General features: G+C 54.2%; 1 protein-coding gene and 1 pseudogene across 2 annotated transcripts in view; one reads left to right on the top strand and one right to left on the bottom strand.

Annotated features, from left to right (window-relative positions):
• ZC3H7B (zinc finger CCCH-type containing 7B) overlaps window positions 1-15301 on the top strand; it is a 51984-nt gene that overhangs the window by 13723 nt on the left and 22960 nt on the right. Inside the window, exons 2-7 of the mRNA XM_079938416.1 lie at window positions 7231-7289; window positions 10433-10466; window positions 10599-10796; window positions 11638-11796; window positions 14195-14275; window positions 15102-15158. Of these exons, the coding sequence (XP_079794542.1) occupies window positions 7237-7289; window positions 10433-10466; window positions 10599-10796; window positions 11638-11796; window positions 14195-14275; window positions 15102-15158 (582 nt within the window). The 5' untranslated portion in view covers window positions 7231-7236. The remainder of the gene's footprint in view (window positions 1-7230; window positions 7290-10432; window positions 10467-10598; window positions 10797-11637; window positions 11797-14194; window positions 14276-15101; window positions 15159-15301) is intronic.
• On the bottom strand, window positions 4193-5271 carry LOC307193929 (large ribosomal subunit protein eL31-like; annotated as a pseudogene). Its single transcript has 2 exons — window positions 5189-5271; window positions 4193-4566 (listed from the first exon to the last, which is right to left on the bottom strand). The product of its transcript is annotated as a large ribosomal subunit protein eL31-like (transcript).

The raw sequence follows: 15301 nt of genomic DNA, 5'->3' as shown, positions 1-15301 counted from the left end.
TTCCCTGAGGATCGTTTTTTTTTTTTTAAATGAATTTATTTATTTATTTTTATTTATTTTTGGCTGCATTCAGTCTTCGTTGCTGTGCACAGGCTTTCTCTAGTTGTGGCGAGTGGGGGCTACTCTTCATTGCAGTGCACGGGCTTCTCGTAGCAGTGGCTTCTCTTGTTGCAGAGCACGGGCTCTAGGCACGCAGGCTTCAGTAATTGTGGCACACAGGCTCAGTAGTTGTGGCTCGCGGGCTCTAGAGCGCAGGCTCAGTAGTTGTGGCGCACGGGCTTTGTTGCTCCGCAGCATGTGGGATCTTCCTGGACCAGGGATCGCACCCCTGTCCCCTGCGTTGGCAGGCGGATTCTTAACCACTGCGCCACCAGGGAAGTCTCCCCGAGTAACTTTTCTTAATGAATTATATTTCCTGTGAATTTCCTGTTCATGTTCTTTGCCCATCTTTTAAAGTAATCATAATGATTATAAAATAAAAATAGTTGATATTAAATGTTTATCTTGTGTCAGACATCTTATTGAACCTTCACATCACCCCTTTACAGTAGATATTACTTTTCCTGTTTTAGAGGCGAGGGAAGTGAGACACCGAGAAATTAAGCAGCTTGTATGCAGCGTATAGGGAACAGATCTTGGAGTTGAACCCAGGTGTGCACCTGGGTGTGAGGTCAGGTACCATGCTGATACACTGAGGGAATCATTTTCTGTTGGCTCTAATTCACAGCTGTATTTCTGAGAAGAGCCCATTTGAGGCAGATCCATCTTGAAATTCCTAAATTATAAGAACCTGGACCCAGGGTTGGGGGACTGCCCAGCTTGGCGGTGGGAGTCTCTTTTCTGTAAAAAGGAATGAGATTTGTTTGGCTTACATGCTCCTTGCTCCTCCACCAAGTGCCCTATCCGAGTCGTGCCTGACCCTCAAGGAACTCGCCTCCCTCTTTAGCTGAGAACACATGATCTTTTTTAACCACTGTCTTAGTCTGCTCTGGCTGCTATAACAAAGTGTCATAGACTGGGCGTCTTAAACGACAGAAATTTATTTTCTCGCAGTTTTGGAGGGTGGACGACCCAGATCAAGGTGCTGGTGGATTTGGTTTCTAGTGAGAGCTCTCTTGTGCTTGCAGACAGCTGGCCGCCTTCTCACTGTGGCCTCATCTGGCCTTTCCTTGGTGATGCCTGCTTGCAGGGAGAGGGAGGGAGAACTCTCTGGTGTCTCTTCTAATAAAGACACTAATCCTAGCAGATCAGGACCCTACCCTTATAACCCCATTTAACCTTAATTACCTCCTTTGAGGCCCTGTTTCCAAACAGTCACATTGGGGGTTAGGGCTTCCAACATAAGGTTTTCGGGGGACACAAACGTTCCATCTATCAATTCTGCCCTTGCCCCCCCCCAAGTTCATGTTCTCATCACATGCAAAATGGATTCATTCCATCCCGACAGCGCCCGAATTCTTATCTAATTCCAGCATCAAGTCTCAAGTTCAGAGTCTCATCTGAATCCGATACGGTTAAGACTGGAGGTGTGATTCATCCTGAAGCAGAATTCCTCTCCAGCTGTGAACTTATGACACCAGACAAGTTAGAAGGTTTCAAAATACAGTGGTGGGACAGGCATGGGATAGACGTTTCAATTCCAAAAGGGATTCATCGGAAAGAGGAAAGAGGTCACAGGTTCCAGGCAAGTCCAAAGCCCAATGGGGCAAATTCCATTCGATTTTCAGGCTGGAGAAGCATCTTTGGCTTGATGCTCCCCCTTCCCGGCCCGCTGGGGCACAGCATCACCCCCACAGCTCTTCCAGCACTTTGCCCCCCAAGGCTCTGGGCCTGTTGAAAAGGAGGCAGTAGCCCCACCCTTTGAAACCAAGGAGGCAGCCCTGATGATCTCTGAATTATCTTTGGGGTTATATTTCCCTTTTCTTAAAGGATAGAGCATGTTTGCAGCCAAATGGCTCTATGATCCTGTCCTGTAGAATTCCTTCCAGAAGTCCTGCAGCCTTCCTGCATTCCGTCATCCAGCCTTCTCTGTCCCCTTTAGTTCAGACTGGAATTATTTCTGCTGGTATAATCCCGTCTCTGTTTCCGACTTCTGCTGATGGCTGATTTGATGCATACTGATCTCCTTACCACACGGTTGTTCAGCCACACCCTAGGTGTTCTCTTCAGAACACTCCTTCTCATTTTTTGCAATATGGATAAGCTGAGAATGTTCTGATTCTTCAAGTTCTGGTGCCTTTTGTTAAACGATTCCTTCTTCAATTCATCTCTCTTCTCTCGTGTTTTACCGTAAGCGGTAAGGAGGACTCATGCCACAACTCCCATACCTGGCTTAGGAAGCTCCTCTGCTAAATATCGTTTCATCGCTTGCAAAGTCTACCTTCCACCGAACGCTAGAACACTATTCGGCCAAGTCCTTTGCCACTTTCTAACAAGGATCACCTTTCCTCCACTTTCCAATAACCTGTCCTTCATCTTCATCTGCGGTCTCACCAGAATTGCCTTAGTGTCCGTATTTTTACCAACAGTCCTTTCATGGCAGTCTGGGGGTTTTTCTAGCATGTACCTCAAAACTCCTTCAGCCTCTACTCATCGTCCAGCTCCAAAGCCACTTTTGTATTTTTACTGTTTTTATTTTTACTGTATTTCTACTGTTTGTTATAGCAGCACCCCACTTCTCAGTACCAAAATCTGTATTCGTCTAGCCAGGCTACCAGAAGAAAATTCTGGATCAGAGCCCTACCCTCGTGACCACATTTCACCTGAATTACTTCCTCAGAGGCCCCTTCTCCAAGTACAGTCACACTAGGGGTTAGGGCTTCAACATATTAATTTACTGGGGACACAAACATTTAATTCATAACAACCACCTATAAAAAGGTTCTTCCCAGGGCAGGGAAACTGAGGAAAAGGGAGGCGTGTGGGGCATTAGGTGACTGGCAGTTTTGCTAATGAGATGAAATCTATTTGCCAGCCCTGGCCTGGGAACTTTACACTCAATAAAATGAATCTAGAGTGGTCGATATATAGATCCTGGGACAGGAAATTGAGAGAAACATATTTTTGTGTGGGAGCCTTCCCCCTAGTCACTCCACAGACACATCTGCCTTCTGTGGGACACAAGCGCTCATGGACACCAAGCACAGGCTCAGGTGCCTGGGAAGTTTGCTGAGCGGTTCCGCCTCTACTGTGCCTTTGAGGGGGGAGGGCAGCAGTGTCTTTACCAACCTAAAGTCAGCAGTTGTAGGCCTTGTGAGCCGTCTGAGCCTCACTCTCCCCGTCTCTCAAATGTGGGTCCCAGCATGGTCCAGCCCACAGTCAGGATCAGATAAAATGTGGAAGATGACAGTGATTTCATAAACCATCACATGCAGCCCGCCAGAAGGCCTGCCCTCCCTGACACCAAGGAGCCAACTCCTACTCAACCTTCAAAACCCAATTCAGACGTTGCCCCTTTTGAGGAGCTTCCACTTTCTTTGTGCCTCATCCCAGCCTGTTTACCACAGGAGCCTGGTTTGGGGTACAGCTGCTGGGATATCTTTGTATGCCTCTAACTAGGTTGTAAGGCCTGAGTAGGGAAGGCACCCTGGCCTTCTCATCTGCATATAATGGGCATATGGCAAACGTTGACTTGAATGTCCAGCACAGGAATTCTGATCTAACAGCCACCATTTATTAAGTGTCTGCGGTATACCAGGCCCTGAAATGAGTGCCTTCTATGTATTAATCCTGTTGATGGGTGCTAGTTGTAATCTCCAATTTACCCGGCAGGAAACTGCCACTCGGGGGATCCAAACCCCTCTCCATAGCCCATGTCCATGGCTGCACTGCTCCTTTGGGATTTTGGTGGTTAGAGAAGTGGATTCACGCCCACCGGGTGAGGAGCCTTCTTCATGCTGCCTGGGGCAGAGAATGCTTATTCCCTGGCATGGACTTCAGACTTATCAGGAATTACCACTGGGATGGTCACAGGCAGCATTTGTTTCTGTTTGCTCAGACCTCAGGGCCTAGAGAACTGACTCAGACATGTGTCTGACCACTGAGGTTTTCTGAGAGGACTTTGGGCTGAACGGGGCCGGGGGTTGGGGGTGAGGGAGCGTAATAGGTCAGGTGTTCCCACGAGGCATGGGCTGGTGTGGGGAATTGTGTGTGTGTGTGTGTGTGTGTGTGGTTCTATAACTTTATTGGACGATCACCAGTTAGTTCTCATCCACATTAACTGTAGATTTTTTAAAGTGGTGACAGGTACCTAGGTAACCAACTTATAGAGTTTGTTTGGTAACTCTTCATTATGTTTTCTGGACAACCACACACGGATACGGTATGGGACATTCCTTATTCCTCTGACCTAGACAGTTTTGTTGAGCCTGGTGTCAATGCGTCCATCTGGAGTTCCCATCTTCTTTGTGGAAGATTTCTGGATTTCTTTGAGTGCCCGAGGGGCGCGCTTCTTGAAACCCACCCCATGGATGTGCCTGTGAATGTTGACAGTATTCTCTGGTCGCTACCTCGTTGATGGTGGACCAGCCCTTCTTCTTCTCGCCACCCTTCTTTGCGGGAGCCGTCCTGCCGGGCCGGGGTTGGAAAAGATGGTGTGGGGAGCTGGACCAGCTGGAAAGGTAAAGAGAGGCTCCGGGCTGGATAGGACAGAGTCTGATTTGTGGTTTGAAAGACCCCTGTGATGACCTTGAGGAGATGGGGGCAGTGAGGAGGCTGGTCCTTGTCTGGGGCAGGTGGTGTGGAGGGATGGGCGTGGCAGCTGTGGCTACACCTGTGTGTGACGGCCAGCGGCACCTTCCCCCATCCCACAGCTCCCCTGCCGGTGCCGGGCCTCCCTGTGTGGTGATCGGTGCACCCTTGTCTTCCCCACCTGAAGACCCTCTCTTCCAGGGCAAGGACTGGGCCTGACCCCAGGCCCCCAGGAAATAGGGTGAATGAGTGTGTGATGGTCGTGTCGACGGGACCAGGAGCGGCTCCATGGAGGAGCCAGGCTTTGAAGGATGGATGGAATTTCGTTCACAGGATTGAGAGGAGCATGGCTGCACAGGTGGAAGGAACTGCAGAGGCGCAGGCTAGGAGACAGGAAAGCCCAGCAGCCTGTTCCGGCTGGAAGCCTGCGTGGGGCATGGGTGTGAGGATGATGAGAGCTTGTGTCACAGACAGGGACACTGAGGACAGAGAGACCGACCAAGAGACCTGCTCGGCGAGGCACAGGCGGCCCAGGGCCACTGCAGCCTGCCTCCTGCAGGAGAACAGGATCTTTGTGTCCATCCCAGGAGACACTTGCAGAGGTTTTGGCAGGAGGGAGGGGCGGTGCTGGAGGACACACACTTCCGCGGTTGTCGGACTGTTGCTCTGAGCCAGGCGCTCTGCACGAGTCTAACCTCTCAGGACAGCCAATGCGGTGGGAGTGCCATCAACCCCACTTTCCCCATCAGGAATATGACTGAGGTCCAAAGTCACATTGTGTGCACATGCTGGCCTTCACACCCAGGTCTGAGTCCAGAGCCCTGGCCCAAGGCCCTGGCAGGGCAAGCAGGCGTGTAGTGAGCCCTTGCCAGTGGCCCTGGCCCTGCCTGGGGTGGGGAGCTGCTGTGCGCGACAGTGTTCTGGGAGCCTGAGGACGCGGTGTGGCTCTACCCCTCCTGGGAAGGACAAGCGGGAGGAGGGAGGTTCTGGTGGCCTGAGCTCTTGGCTCCCACACTCTCGTCTCCTTGGATCCTCACGGACACCCTGCTGGCCCCGGGCCACACGGCGTCTCACAGCTCAGAGTGTGGGGCAGGATGTGGCCCTTGACAAGCTGGGTTCCAGCCCTGTTTGCCCGCTCACTGGTCGAGTGACCTTGGGAAAGAGAGTTCACTTCTTCGTGCCCCACCTTCCTCATCTGTAAAACGGGCTTAGTGACCCCTGCCTGCTTACCTTATGTGAAGACAACGTTGTAGAACCCAGGTGGAAATAAAGGACAAGGAAGTAGAGAATTTTTGGAAGGTGTCAATTTGATACACTTGCTGCCTCTCCAAAGTAGCTGGGTGTTTTTTACCTTTTTACACCTCTTTGCCAGTGAGGCAGTGAGGATCCACTCCCTGTGTCCGCATACCGGCCCTCTGTGGATGCTGTGCGGGGGCCGAGGTACAAAGCGGGAGGCCCGTCCCCCAGTCCCGGGCTGGGCAGTCCCACCTCCCGGCCTTGCCCATATCCTCTTGCAGTAACGGTTTGATGGGGCAGAGCATGGAAAGGGCCCATGAATGGCTGGGGCAGAAAGTGCTGGCCAGCTGGGCCGTGGGCACCCCAGCCTCAGATTCTGACCCGGGGAAGGCCCAGCCCCCTCCTGGCTGTCACTGCGTGGGACCAGCTGACCTCCATGGTTGCCGGGAAGGGGAGCCAGGTGGGCTGTCTGTATCTGGCCATGAGCTCCCAGCTCCCGGGGGCTCACCCTGGAGGTACCAGACCCCTAGCTGCTCTGTCTGAGCCTCCCTTCTCCTTAAGCACCCCCGCCTTCAGTTTTCACTCCCTTCATCTCCGGAGCACATCCCTGTACGAGTTCAGTGCCTTTCACTTGCTGTGCAACTTTGGGCCATCCCTCAGCCTCGCTGAGGCTCGGTCTCCCTCATCCGTAACGTGGGGAATTCCCTCCACCTCGCCGAGATGGTGCAGGTACCGGGCCACCCCGGCCTGGTGCAGTGGGGACCAGCCAGCTCATGAAGGGGGCTCCCTGAGCTTTGGTTTCCTCCTTGGTAAAATGGGGACAAAATGACACCCGCCTCATGGCAGATTCAGTGAGACCCTCGTACAGAGTGCCTGGCCCACGTGTGGTGCTACATTGTAGCTGTGATCATCGGCATTGTTTTTCTGTGTCTCTTCTCCCCAAACTGTGCTTAGTGGTGAAACAAGGTTTCTCCCTTGAACTTGAGGGTATCCCGTGCAGTATTGCAGCCCCAGCCATGCATGGGAAAGGGCAGGTGGCCTCCAAGCAGGCTGGGCCCCTCAAAGTCACTGTGCAAACTCAGGGTCCAGCGGGATGTGGGTGTGGAGGGCAGAGCTGTGCACCTGGTTCAGACACTTTGTGTAGACCTCGAGACAGGTCACTGCCCTCGGGGACACTCCTGCCACCCGCCCTGGCACCTGTGAGGTGGGGTGAGCACGGGAGTGAGGGAGCACACGTTGGGGGCTTGGGGGTTGGACGGTGACTGGCCCCCGCTGACTGCCTGATGGACTGTGTTCTCTCCCCAGAGACTGATGGAGAGGCAGAGACGGAAAGCGGACATCGAGAAGGGGCTGCAGTTCATTCAGTGAGTGTGCGGTGGGCCCGGCTGGGCAGGGTCCTCTGAGGCATCCCCAGAGCACGCGCTCTCAGGCTGCCTGTGTGTTGGGGAGCGGGGAGGTGGGACAGGCTGGGAAGGGGCTGGCATGGCAGGGGCCGGAGTTACCCCTAACCCTGAGCCGTGAACCTGCCCCGCACATCTGCGCTCCCTGGCCCTGGTTACCCTTTGGTCTCATCTGGCATATCCTTTTACTCTCCGCCTCCATGCCTGCTCCTACGCTCCCTGTTAATTCTCTTGCTTGTCTGTGCACATCTTATAATAAATCCCTAGTTCTTGCTTACTGAGCATGTCTTTCTGGCTCCGTGCTGGGCCCTTCACATCCGTCATCTCTCTAATCTTCACAGCAGCCCAGTAAAGCAGGTGGTCTTGTCTCCATTTTGCAGATGAGAAAACTGAGGCTCAGAGAGGTTAAGAAACGTGTTTACAGTCACACAGCTATTAAATGACGGAATTCTAACCTGGGTCTCGCTGTCTCCAAGCCCACCTCTCTTTGCATTATTTACCCCCTGTACCCACATGCCGTGTTTGTTTTTTCATCTTTTTCTTTACACGTATATTTTTACTCACCCTTTTCTTTTCTCTCTCTGAAATGGACCCTCAGAGGCATGTTTATCATGGTGCTAATGAAGCATAAGCTCCTGGCCCCTCGCTTGCGTGGGTCCTTTCTGAAGCCCCGAAAGGCTCCCTAAGCAATTCTTTGTTTCTCATTTTGTGTTCTTTTTCTTAAGTACGACTCCCCACAGAACTGGGATTTGCATCTACGCACCCTCATACACTCCCCAATTTTGTTCTCTCATAGAGACCTGCAAAACGCGACCTGCCTTTTCACCACAAGCTGGGTCCCTTTTCACACACACACACACACACACACACACACACAGGGTCTGCTCCTGTTTATATTCACACACCACGCTCTCCCTCAGCTTGCAGCACAGCCACTTTTCCTGGCTCCGGCCGGCTCAGAGCTGCCCTTCACTGGGGGTTCTTCTTCCATGTGGGCGAGGGCTTTGATTTTGGGAAAGTGCCTGAGTTTTATTCAGAGGCCAGTCTGGTGAACAAGGCAAGCCTTGGGAATTCTGTCTTTTTAAAAAATTTTTACTTTACATTGGAGTATAGTTGATTAACAATGTTGTGTTAGTTGCAGATGTACAGCAAAGTGATTCAGTTATACATACACAAGTATCTATTCATTTTCAACTTCCTTTCCCATTTAGGTTATTACAGAGCAGAGTTCCCTGTCCTATACAGTAGGTCCTTGTTGGTTATCTATTTTAAGAATTCTGGGTGTTTTTTTAGTAAATTTATTTATTTTTATTTGTTTGTTTTTGGCTGCATTGGGTCTTTGTTGCTGCGCGTGGGCTTTCTCTAGTTGCGGTGAGCGGGGGCTGCTCTTTGTTGCGGAGCACAGGCTCTAGGCATGCAGGCTTCAGTAGTTGTGGCACGTGGGCTCAGTAGTTGTGGCTCACGGGCTCTAGAGCACAGGCTCAGTAGTTGTGGCGCACGGGCTTAGTTGCTCCGCAGACTGTGGGATTTTCCCAGACCAGGGATCGATTCTGTGTCCCCTGCATTGGCAGGCAGATTCTTAACCACTGCGCCACCAGGGAAGTCCCAAGAATTCTGTTTTTAAGTCACTGATTTTTGCGGAGCTGGAACTGTGAGCCCCAGACCTAGATCCACATCCCAGTGTCCCTGCTTCCTGGTGGTCTCAGTGCCTGAGAAATGGAGATGATGCCACTTCCCTCCCAGGGTCGTTGTGCTTGGGATAAATGTTAGCCTTGTGTCCTCCTTCCCCTTCCCAAAGGGGAGCTCTGAGAAGGTTTAGCAACAGGCTTCTTGGGAACCCATAGGTTGGTCTCCTGAGGGACTGCTTTGCAGCATACATAGTAGGACCTGCTCCTTTAAAAATGACTGTTTCCTCACGTACCGACTTCATGTGCTTAGCAAACGTTTATTAGGCACCTCTGGGCACAGAGAACCGTAGGAGCCATAAAGTGGTCTGGACAGGTGGGTGGATGGCTTGTGTAGAGCCTTAAACACCAGGATGAGGCGACCTTGAGGACGGGGTATGACCTATTGAAGACGAAGCTGATGCTGAAAGAGGAGAGGCTGGAGGTGGGAGACCAGTTAGGAGGAGAGTGGTGGGGCCAGTGCTGGGGCAGGAGGGACGGGCCCTGGTCTCTGATGGTGGGAGGCAAGTGAGAGGGTGGGTGATTGGCCCCGCTGTCATAATCAGGGACACCTCCTCCCACACACACAGGGGACCTCCGGCATCTCCTCTCACCACTTGTCACTTACTAGCTTAGGCTGCTCTTTTTCGCCCAGGTGTTCGCGGTGGCTCCGGGCAACAGAAAGAGCCCCAGCCCTGCCCTCTGGCCCTGGCTCTGATCTGCTCTGTGACCTTGGGCAAGTCACTGCCCCTCTCTGAATGTCTGTTTTCCCCTCTGTGACATGAGAGACCAGAAGACAAACCCCAGCTCCCTTCCAGCCCTGCCATTTAGCCTCAGAGATGTGCCTCAAGGCTCCTGGGCTGACGCTTTCTTCTGTACTGAGCTGGCATTGTTTTGGCCATGGGCAGGAGAGGGTGCGTAAGACCCCAAGACTGCTTTTCTGAGTCTGGCATAAGGGGTGAGGTTCTGAGTGCCGGGCCTTGGCTGGGGTTGTGTGGGTTTTGCGGGCAGGGACAGAAGTGCAGAGACTCCCAAACTAAGGGGCCCTGAGGTGGACTTTGGGTGCCACCCAAGGGCCTGCAGTTGCAGGTTTGGTCTGGGGGGACATGGTCGTTCCCAAGGGCTGGTTTCTTAGGCAGAGGACAGCCGGCTGGAGCTGGAGCACTTTCTCAGCATCTGCACCTGGGAAAGCCTGGCTGCCAGGCCCTGGGGCAAACACAAGGCCTTCATCCAATCTTCCATCGGAAACAGAGGGCCAGCATGGTGTTGATTTAAGGAGAAAAAACTGCTATCCCCTGACCGCAGTCCACAAGGGGATGTCTGAGGTCTGAGCTGGGGAGCCGGCTCTAGGCACAGTCTCTAGTCTGAGGCTCTGGCTCCTGGGCCTCTGGGAGGCTGGGAACTCTGGGCCCACCCAGAGCTTGCGTCCTTCTTTTCCTATAGGTCGACCCTACCCCTGAAGCAAGAAGAATATGAGGTGAGCTTCAGGGGCTGGGCTGGGGGAAGGTGAAGGGCGGAGTGTCCCTGGCGGGGGGCTGGGGGCCCGGGTGCCAGGGCTGGGGCTGAGTGGAGAAGGCCCCCTGAGCCACCCTGCACCCTGCCCCGGCAGGCCTTTCTGCTCAAGCTGGTGCAGAACCTGTTCGCTGAGGGCAATGACCTGTTCCGAGAGAAGGACTACAAGCAGGCACTGGTGCAGTACGTGGAGGGGCTGAACGTGGCCGACTACGCCGCCTCTGACCAGGTGGCCCTGCCCCGGGAGCTGCTGTGCAAACTGCACGTCAACAGGGCCGCCTGCTACTTCACCATGGTGAGCTCCTCGCCTGCACCCGCTGCCCTGACCGGGCCCAATGACCGGGCCCCCGCCGCCGTGAGCCTCTGCGGCTCCACCGTCCGCTCCCGTGGCTCTCGACCCCAGCGCACAACAGACACACCTGGAGAGCTTTTACAGGGCTAATACCTAATAAAAAAAGGTTTACATGACATTGGTGCCCAAGCCCTCCCCCAGATGAGTTAAGTTAGACTCTCGGGGTGGCCTGGGCCCTGGCAGGAGTCTGTGGGCCGTCAGGGCAGAGGGCTGCTGCCCTCATCGTGTCCACCGCCTCTTTCTGCAAACCTCTCCTGCCCCTGCCCCTGGGCACCTGCCCCCCTCACGCCCTCAACCTTACTCCTCTCTCCTGACTTCCAACTTCCTCCTCCTTCACTCCTCCCTCAGTCTCCAGCCTCCTCCTCTTCTCTGTCCTCGCTCACTGACTCAGTCATTCCCTGACCCTGTGGGAGCCCTGCCGTGGGCTCTGCAGAGGATCCAGCCCGTTCTGGATAAACGGGTCTGCCCGATGCCCGTTCCCACTGTTCTGCACGCTGAGCTGCCTTCCGGATTTCAGTCCGTGGTCTGCTGAGTGACCAGGCTCATCACTGTACGGTTTAAAGGCCTTTCCCCTCCATGTCCTGCCAGCGCCCCACAGCAGCCCCTTCAGCTGGACACACGGGTGCCCTCGACTGAGCCTGAACGCCAGAGCTGTTTCCCGGAGCTCTCCAGCCCCTCCCTGACACCCTCCTCCTCTGCAGGGAAGGGAGGCTGGTCCTCAGTCCAGGGGGAGGCAGGAGGCTGGGGGAGGGAGGGTAACAGGCTGACCGCTCCTCTCTGGCAGGGCCTGTATGAGAAGGCGCTGGAGGACAGCGAGAAGGCACTGGGCCTGGACGGAGACAACATCCGGGCGCTGTTCCGCAAGGCGCGGGCCCTGACCGAGCTGGGGCGCCACAAGGAGGCCTACGCGTGCAGCAGCCGGTGCTCCCTGGCCCTGCCCCACGTGAGTGCGGCCCTGCAGCCTTGCCCGCAGAGGCCAGGCTCCCAGCCTTCTGCACTGCCCTCTCTGGGGCCAGGCACCACACCTCTCTGAGCCTCGCTTTCCTCCGCTGAGACACTGATATTAACACCAGGCGTTGCTAAAAATACAGTGTGTATTGACCTACTTAATCCTTGTGACAATCCTTAGAGATAGAGATAGAGATAGACACTATTATTATCCCCATTTTAAAGATGAGGAGACAGAGGCACAGAGAGAAAGAAACTTACCCAGGATCCTGGCTAGGGGGTGGCAGAGCCGAGACTTGAACCCAGGCAGTCTGACTCTTAACTTCCACACTCTGAGAGTACAGTGTTGCAGTGGGCACCAAACGGGGTGCCACACGTGCGGGGACCTGATGTCCAGGCTGTCATCAGGTGGGGACGGTCAATGGGAAAAAAAACAATCGAGGGTCTTGCTTGCCCCAGCCCACACACAGCTGGGCACACAGCCCCCCATTCATTCGTCAGCTTAACAACTGTTTACTAAGTGCCCACGGAGTGCCCAGATCTGTGCCTGTCAGGGACCCACAGTCTATTGGGAGACAAATGGAGACAAGCCTGGGGTCTAGGCCTGGCTTCACTACAGAGCCCTGGCATGATCTCAGACAAAGCACCGCCCCTCTCTGCACAGCAGTTCCACATCTATAAAGTGCCCTTCCTACTTTATCTCTGAAATAATGGGTGTGAAAGGGCTTGGAGAAGGGTAAATGCTGCCCAGGAAGGGCTGAGAGAGTTCAGGAGTGGTCAGGGTCCTGGAGGGCTCCCTGGAGGACGCAGGGCTTGAGTGGGGCTGGAAGAAGCAATTTGGGTGGGCAAAGCAGAAAGGCTGTATGCACAGTGATCAAGGATGCCAGTTGCAGAGAACTGGCCTGTGTTTGGGTTCTAATCTTGAGTCTGCCACCTACTAGCTCTGTGACCCTGGACACACAGTTTAGCCCCTCTGAATCTTAGTTTGCACCCCTATAAAGTGGGGGTGGTAACATACCATGCATCATAGGGCTGTGCTGAGGATGGAATCAGAAAATCACACAGGGCAGTTGGCACAGTGGCTGGACACAGTAAGTGTTCAGAACATTCACTGGTATTATACTTTCTATTTATTATTCTTGCTTCTCCAATTAAGTTTACTTCACAATTGAGAACCTCTCTTATGACCCAGCGCCCAACCTGTACGACATTCTCCAGCATCTGAAGCAGGTCCACATCTGGGTCCCATGACTACCCACTTGTTGGGGGACAGGGTGGCTCTCACCCCACTGTACAGGTCAGGGAGCTGGGCCCCGCAAGGGCCGGTAACTCCCCTGAGAAAAGTATCCAAACAAGGACTTCTGGCTTCGAGTTGGAGAATTCCCCCACTTTCCAGTCCTTATGGGTAAACACTGACTCGGCCCTGCTCCTTGCTGGGCATCAGGACCAGAGGTGACCCAGACCCTGGACTCTAGGAGTTCGTCGGTGAGGTGGGGAGGTCGACGAAGGTACAGGATCCCCGTTGTCCCTTTGTAGCCCGGACTGCAGTCACTGTTTCTCTGTTTACTGATTGGTCTCCCCACTAGGCTAGAGCCCTGGGCCTAGAGGCCTAGAGGCCTGGGCCCCGTCTGCCCTGTGGTTTTGGTGTTCCCGGCCCCTAGCTTGTGGCTGGCACACAGCACACAGAAAGTAGTACAGACCTGGAGGGAGGAAGGAATGCAGGTTCTGTAACAGCACCAACCATGGGCCAGGTGCGTTCTAGACTTCACACGGCCTCGCTCCTTTGGGCCTGTGTTCCATCCCTGTGACCTCACTTGCAGAGAGTTCCAAGACATTTTTTGGTGAAAGAAGCAAGTTGTAGAACAAATAATAGGTATGATATGATCTCACTTATATAAAAAAAAAAAAAAAACCCACAAAGCAAAACTAAGCATCCTTTGTCGTCCGTATGCGCGTATGTAAATTCCCAGGTAAGATCCGTAGGGCAACACTGCAGCACTGTTGGCTGTGCTCCCCCTGGGGAGGAGCCTAGGGTGAGGGTGGGGCTGATCCAGGGAAGCAGTTGCTCTTCCTCTAACATTTCAGCCTTCTACAGTGACACTGTTACTTGACGAATTGTGGAAACAAAAGGAAAATAATGAAATAAAACCCCCAAATTATTCCTGTCCACTCCCCACAACACAAGGAAAAACAGAAGCACGGGTTCCTGGCCCCAGCCCTACCACGCACTGGCTGTGTGACTGGGGCAGCCCACGTCCCCTCCCAGGGTCCTGCTTCCTTATCCGTAACCTGGGGTAACAGGGACCCCCCCTTGCAGGGCTGCACAGGTGTCCGGAGCACAGCTCGTGAGTCAGAGCAGACTAACCACCCTACCCTGTGTCTTTCCTTCCCAGGATGAGAGTGTAACTCACCTTGGTCAGGAGCTGGCTCAGAAGCTTGGGCTGCGAGTTCGGAAGGCGTATAAGAGGCCCCAGGTAGGTGGGCCCTGGGCGCTGGGGCCTGGGTGGGGATGGAGACGGGGAGACCTGAAGAGGGTGACCAGGAGCCTTTGGGAGATGTGCGTGAGGGGGCCGGGGCCAGGACAGGACAGAGGGGGTGACAGCAGGTGTTCTTCCCTGTGTTGGCTGAAAGCCCTGGGACGACTTCCAGAACCTTTTGGCAAAGGAAAGGACAGCCAAAGCTTCTAGCTCACCTCAGACACCAGCCGTGCAAACCCTCTCCGTCCCCTGCCCTGGCCGATTTCAACACCCCGGAGGTGGCCTCCGTTGAAGCTGGCGTCCTTTAGCCTCGTGTTCTCAAATCACCCCTGTGTGGTGCATATTTGAAACGTTGGTACCTGTTTGGCTCGTTCAGATCCACGTGCATTCATCTGGCTCCTGCATTTGGCCAGGAAGCTGCACGCCGGGGAGGGTATGGCTCTAGAATCTCTGCCGTGACCTTGAGCAAGTTAGTTCTTCTCTCTCCACCCTCTTTTCCGCATCTGGGATGTGGGGGAAATTATGCCCGCCTCAGAGGGCTCCTGGGGGATCAAAGGGAGAGAGGTTTGAGGTGGTGCCTGGCACAGTGCCGGGCTCACAGTGGGAGCGTGTACCTGGAAGTCCTCTGCCCAGGCCATGGTTGCGGGGAGAAAACGCCTGAATCTGAGCCAGGTGACTCCCTGCAGGCCTGGGGGCAGGGAGCTCAGAGGGCACCACAGACCCCACCCGCCTGGTCGGGGCTCCTCTGCTGCCCCGGCTGGTGGGACCGTGAGCACATTCGCAGAATCGTCATCTCTTCCCACGTCTCTCCAATCTCTGGCAGGAATTGGAAACCTTTTCTCTGCTCAGTAACGGCACTGCGGCTGGTGTGGCAGATCAGGTAGGATGGAGACCAGGACCCCGAGCCTCCCTCCCCCACCCCAACCCGCCCCAGGACCAACCTATCTTGGTTCAACCATCATGAGAGCTTTGGGTTCATTCTCTGGGATATAAATGACCGCAAGCAGCAGGGCCAGAGGTATC

Source organism: Stenella coeruleoalba (genome assembly GCF_951394435.1).
Source record: "Stenella coeruleoalba genome assembly, chromosome: 11".
Lineage (NCBI taxonomy): Eukaryota > Metazoa > Chordata > Mammalia > Artiodactyla > Delphinidae > Stenella > Stenella coeruleoalba.
Note: the sequence above shows the minus strand (reverse complement) of the source record. Positions and strands in the feature narration are given on the sequence as shown.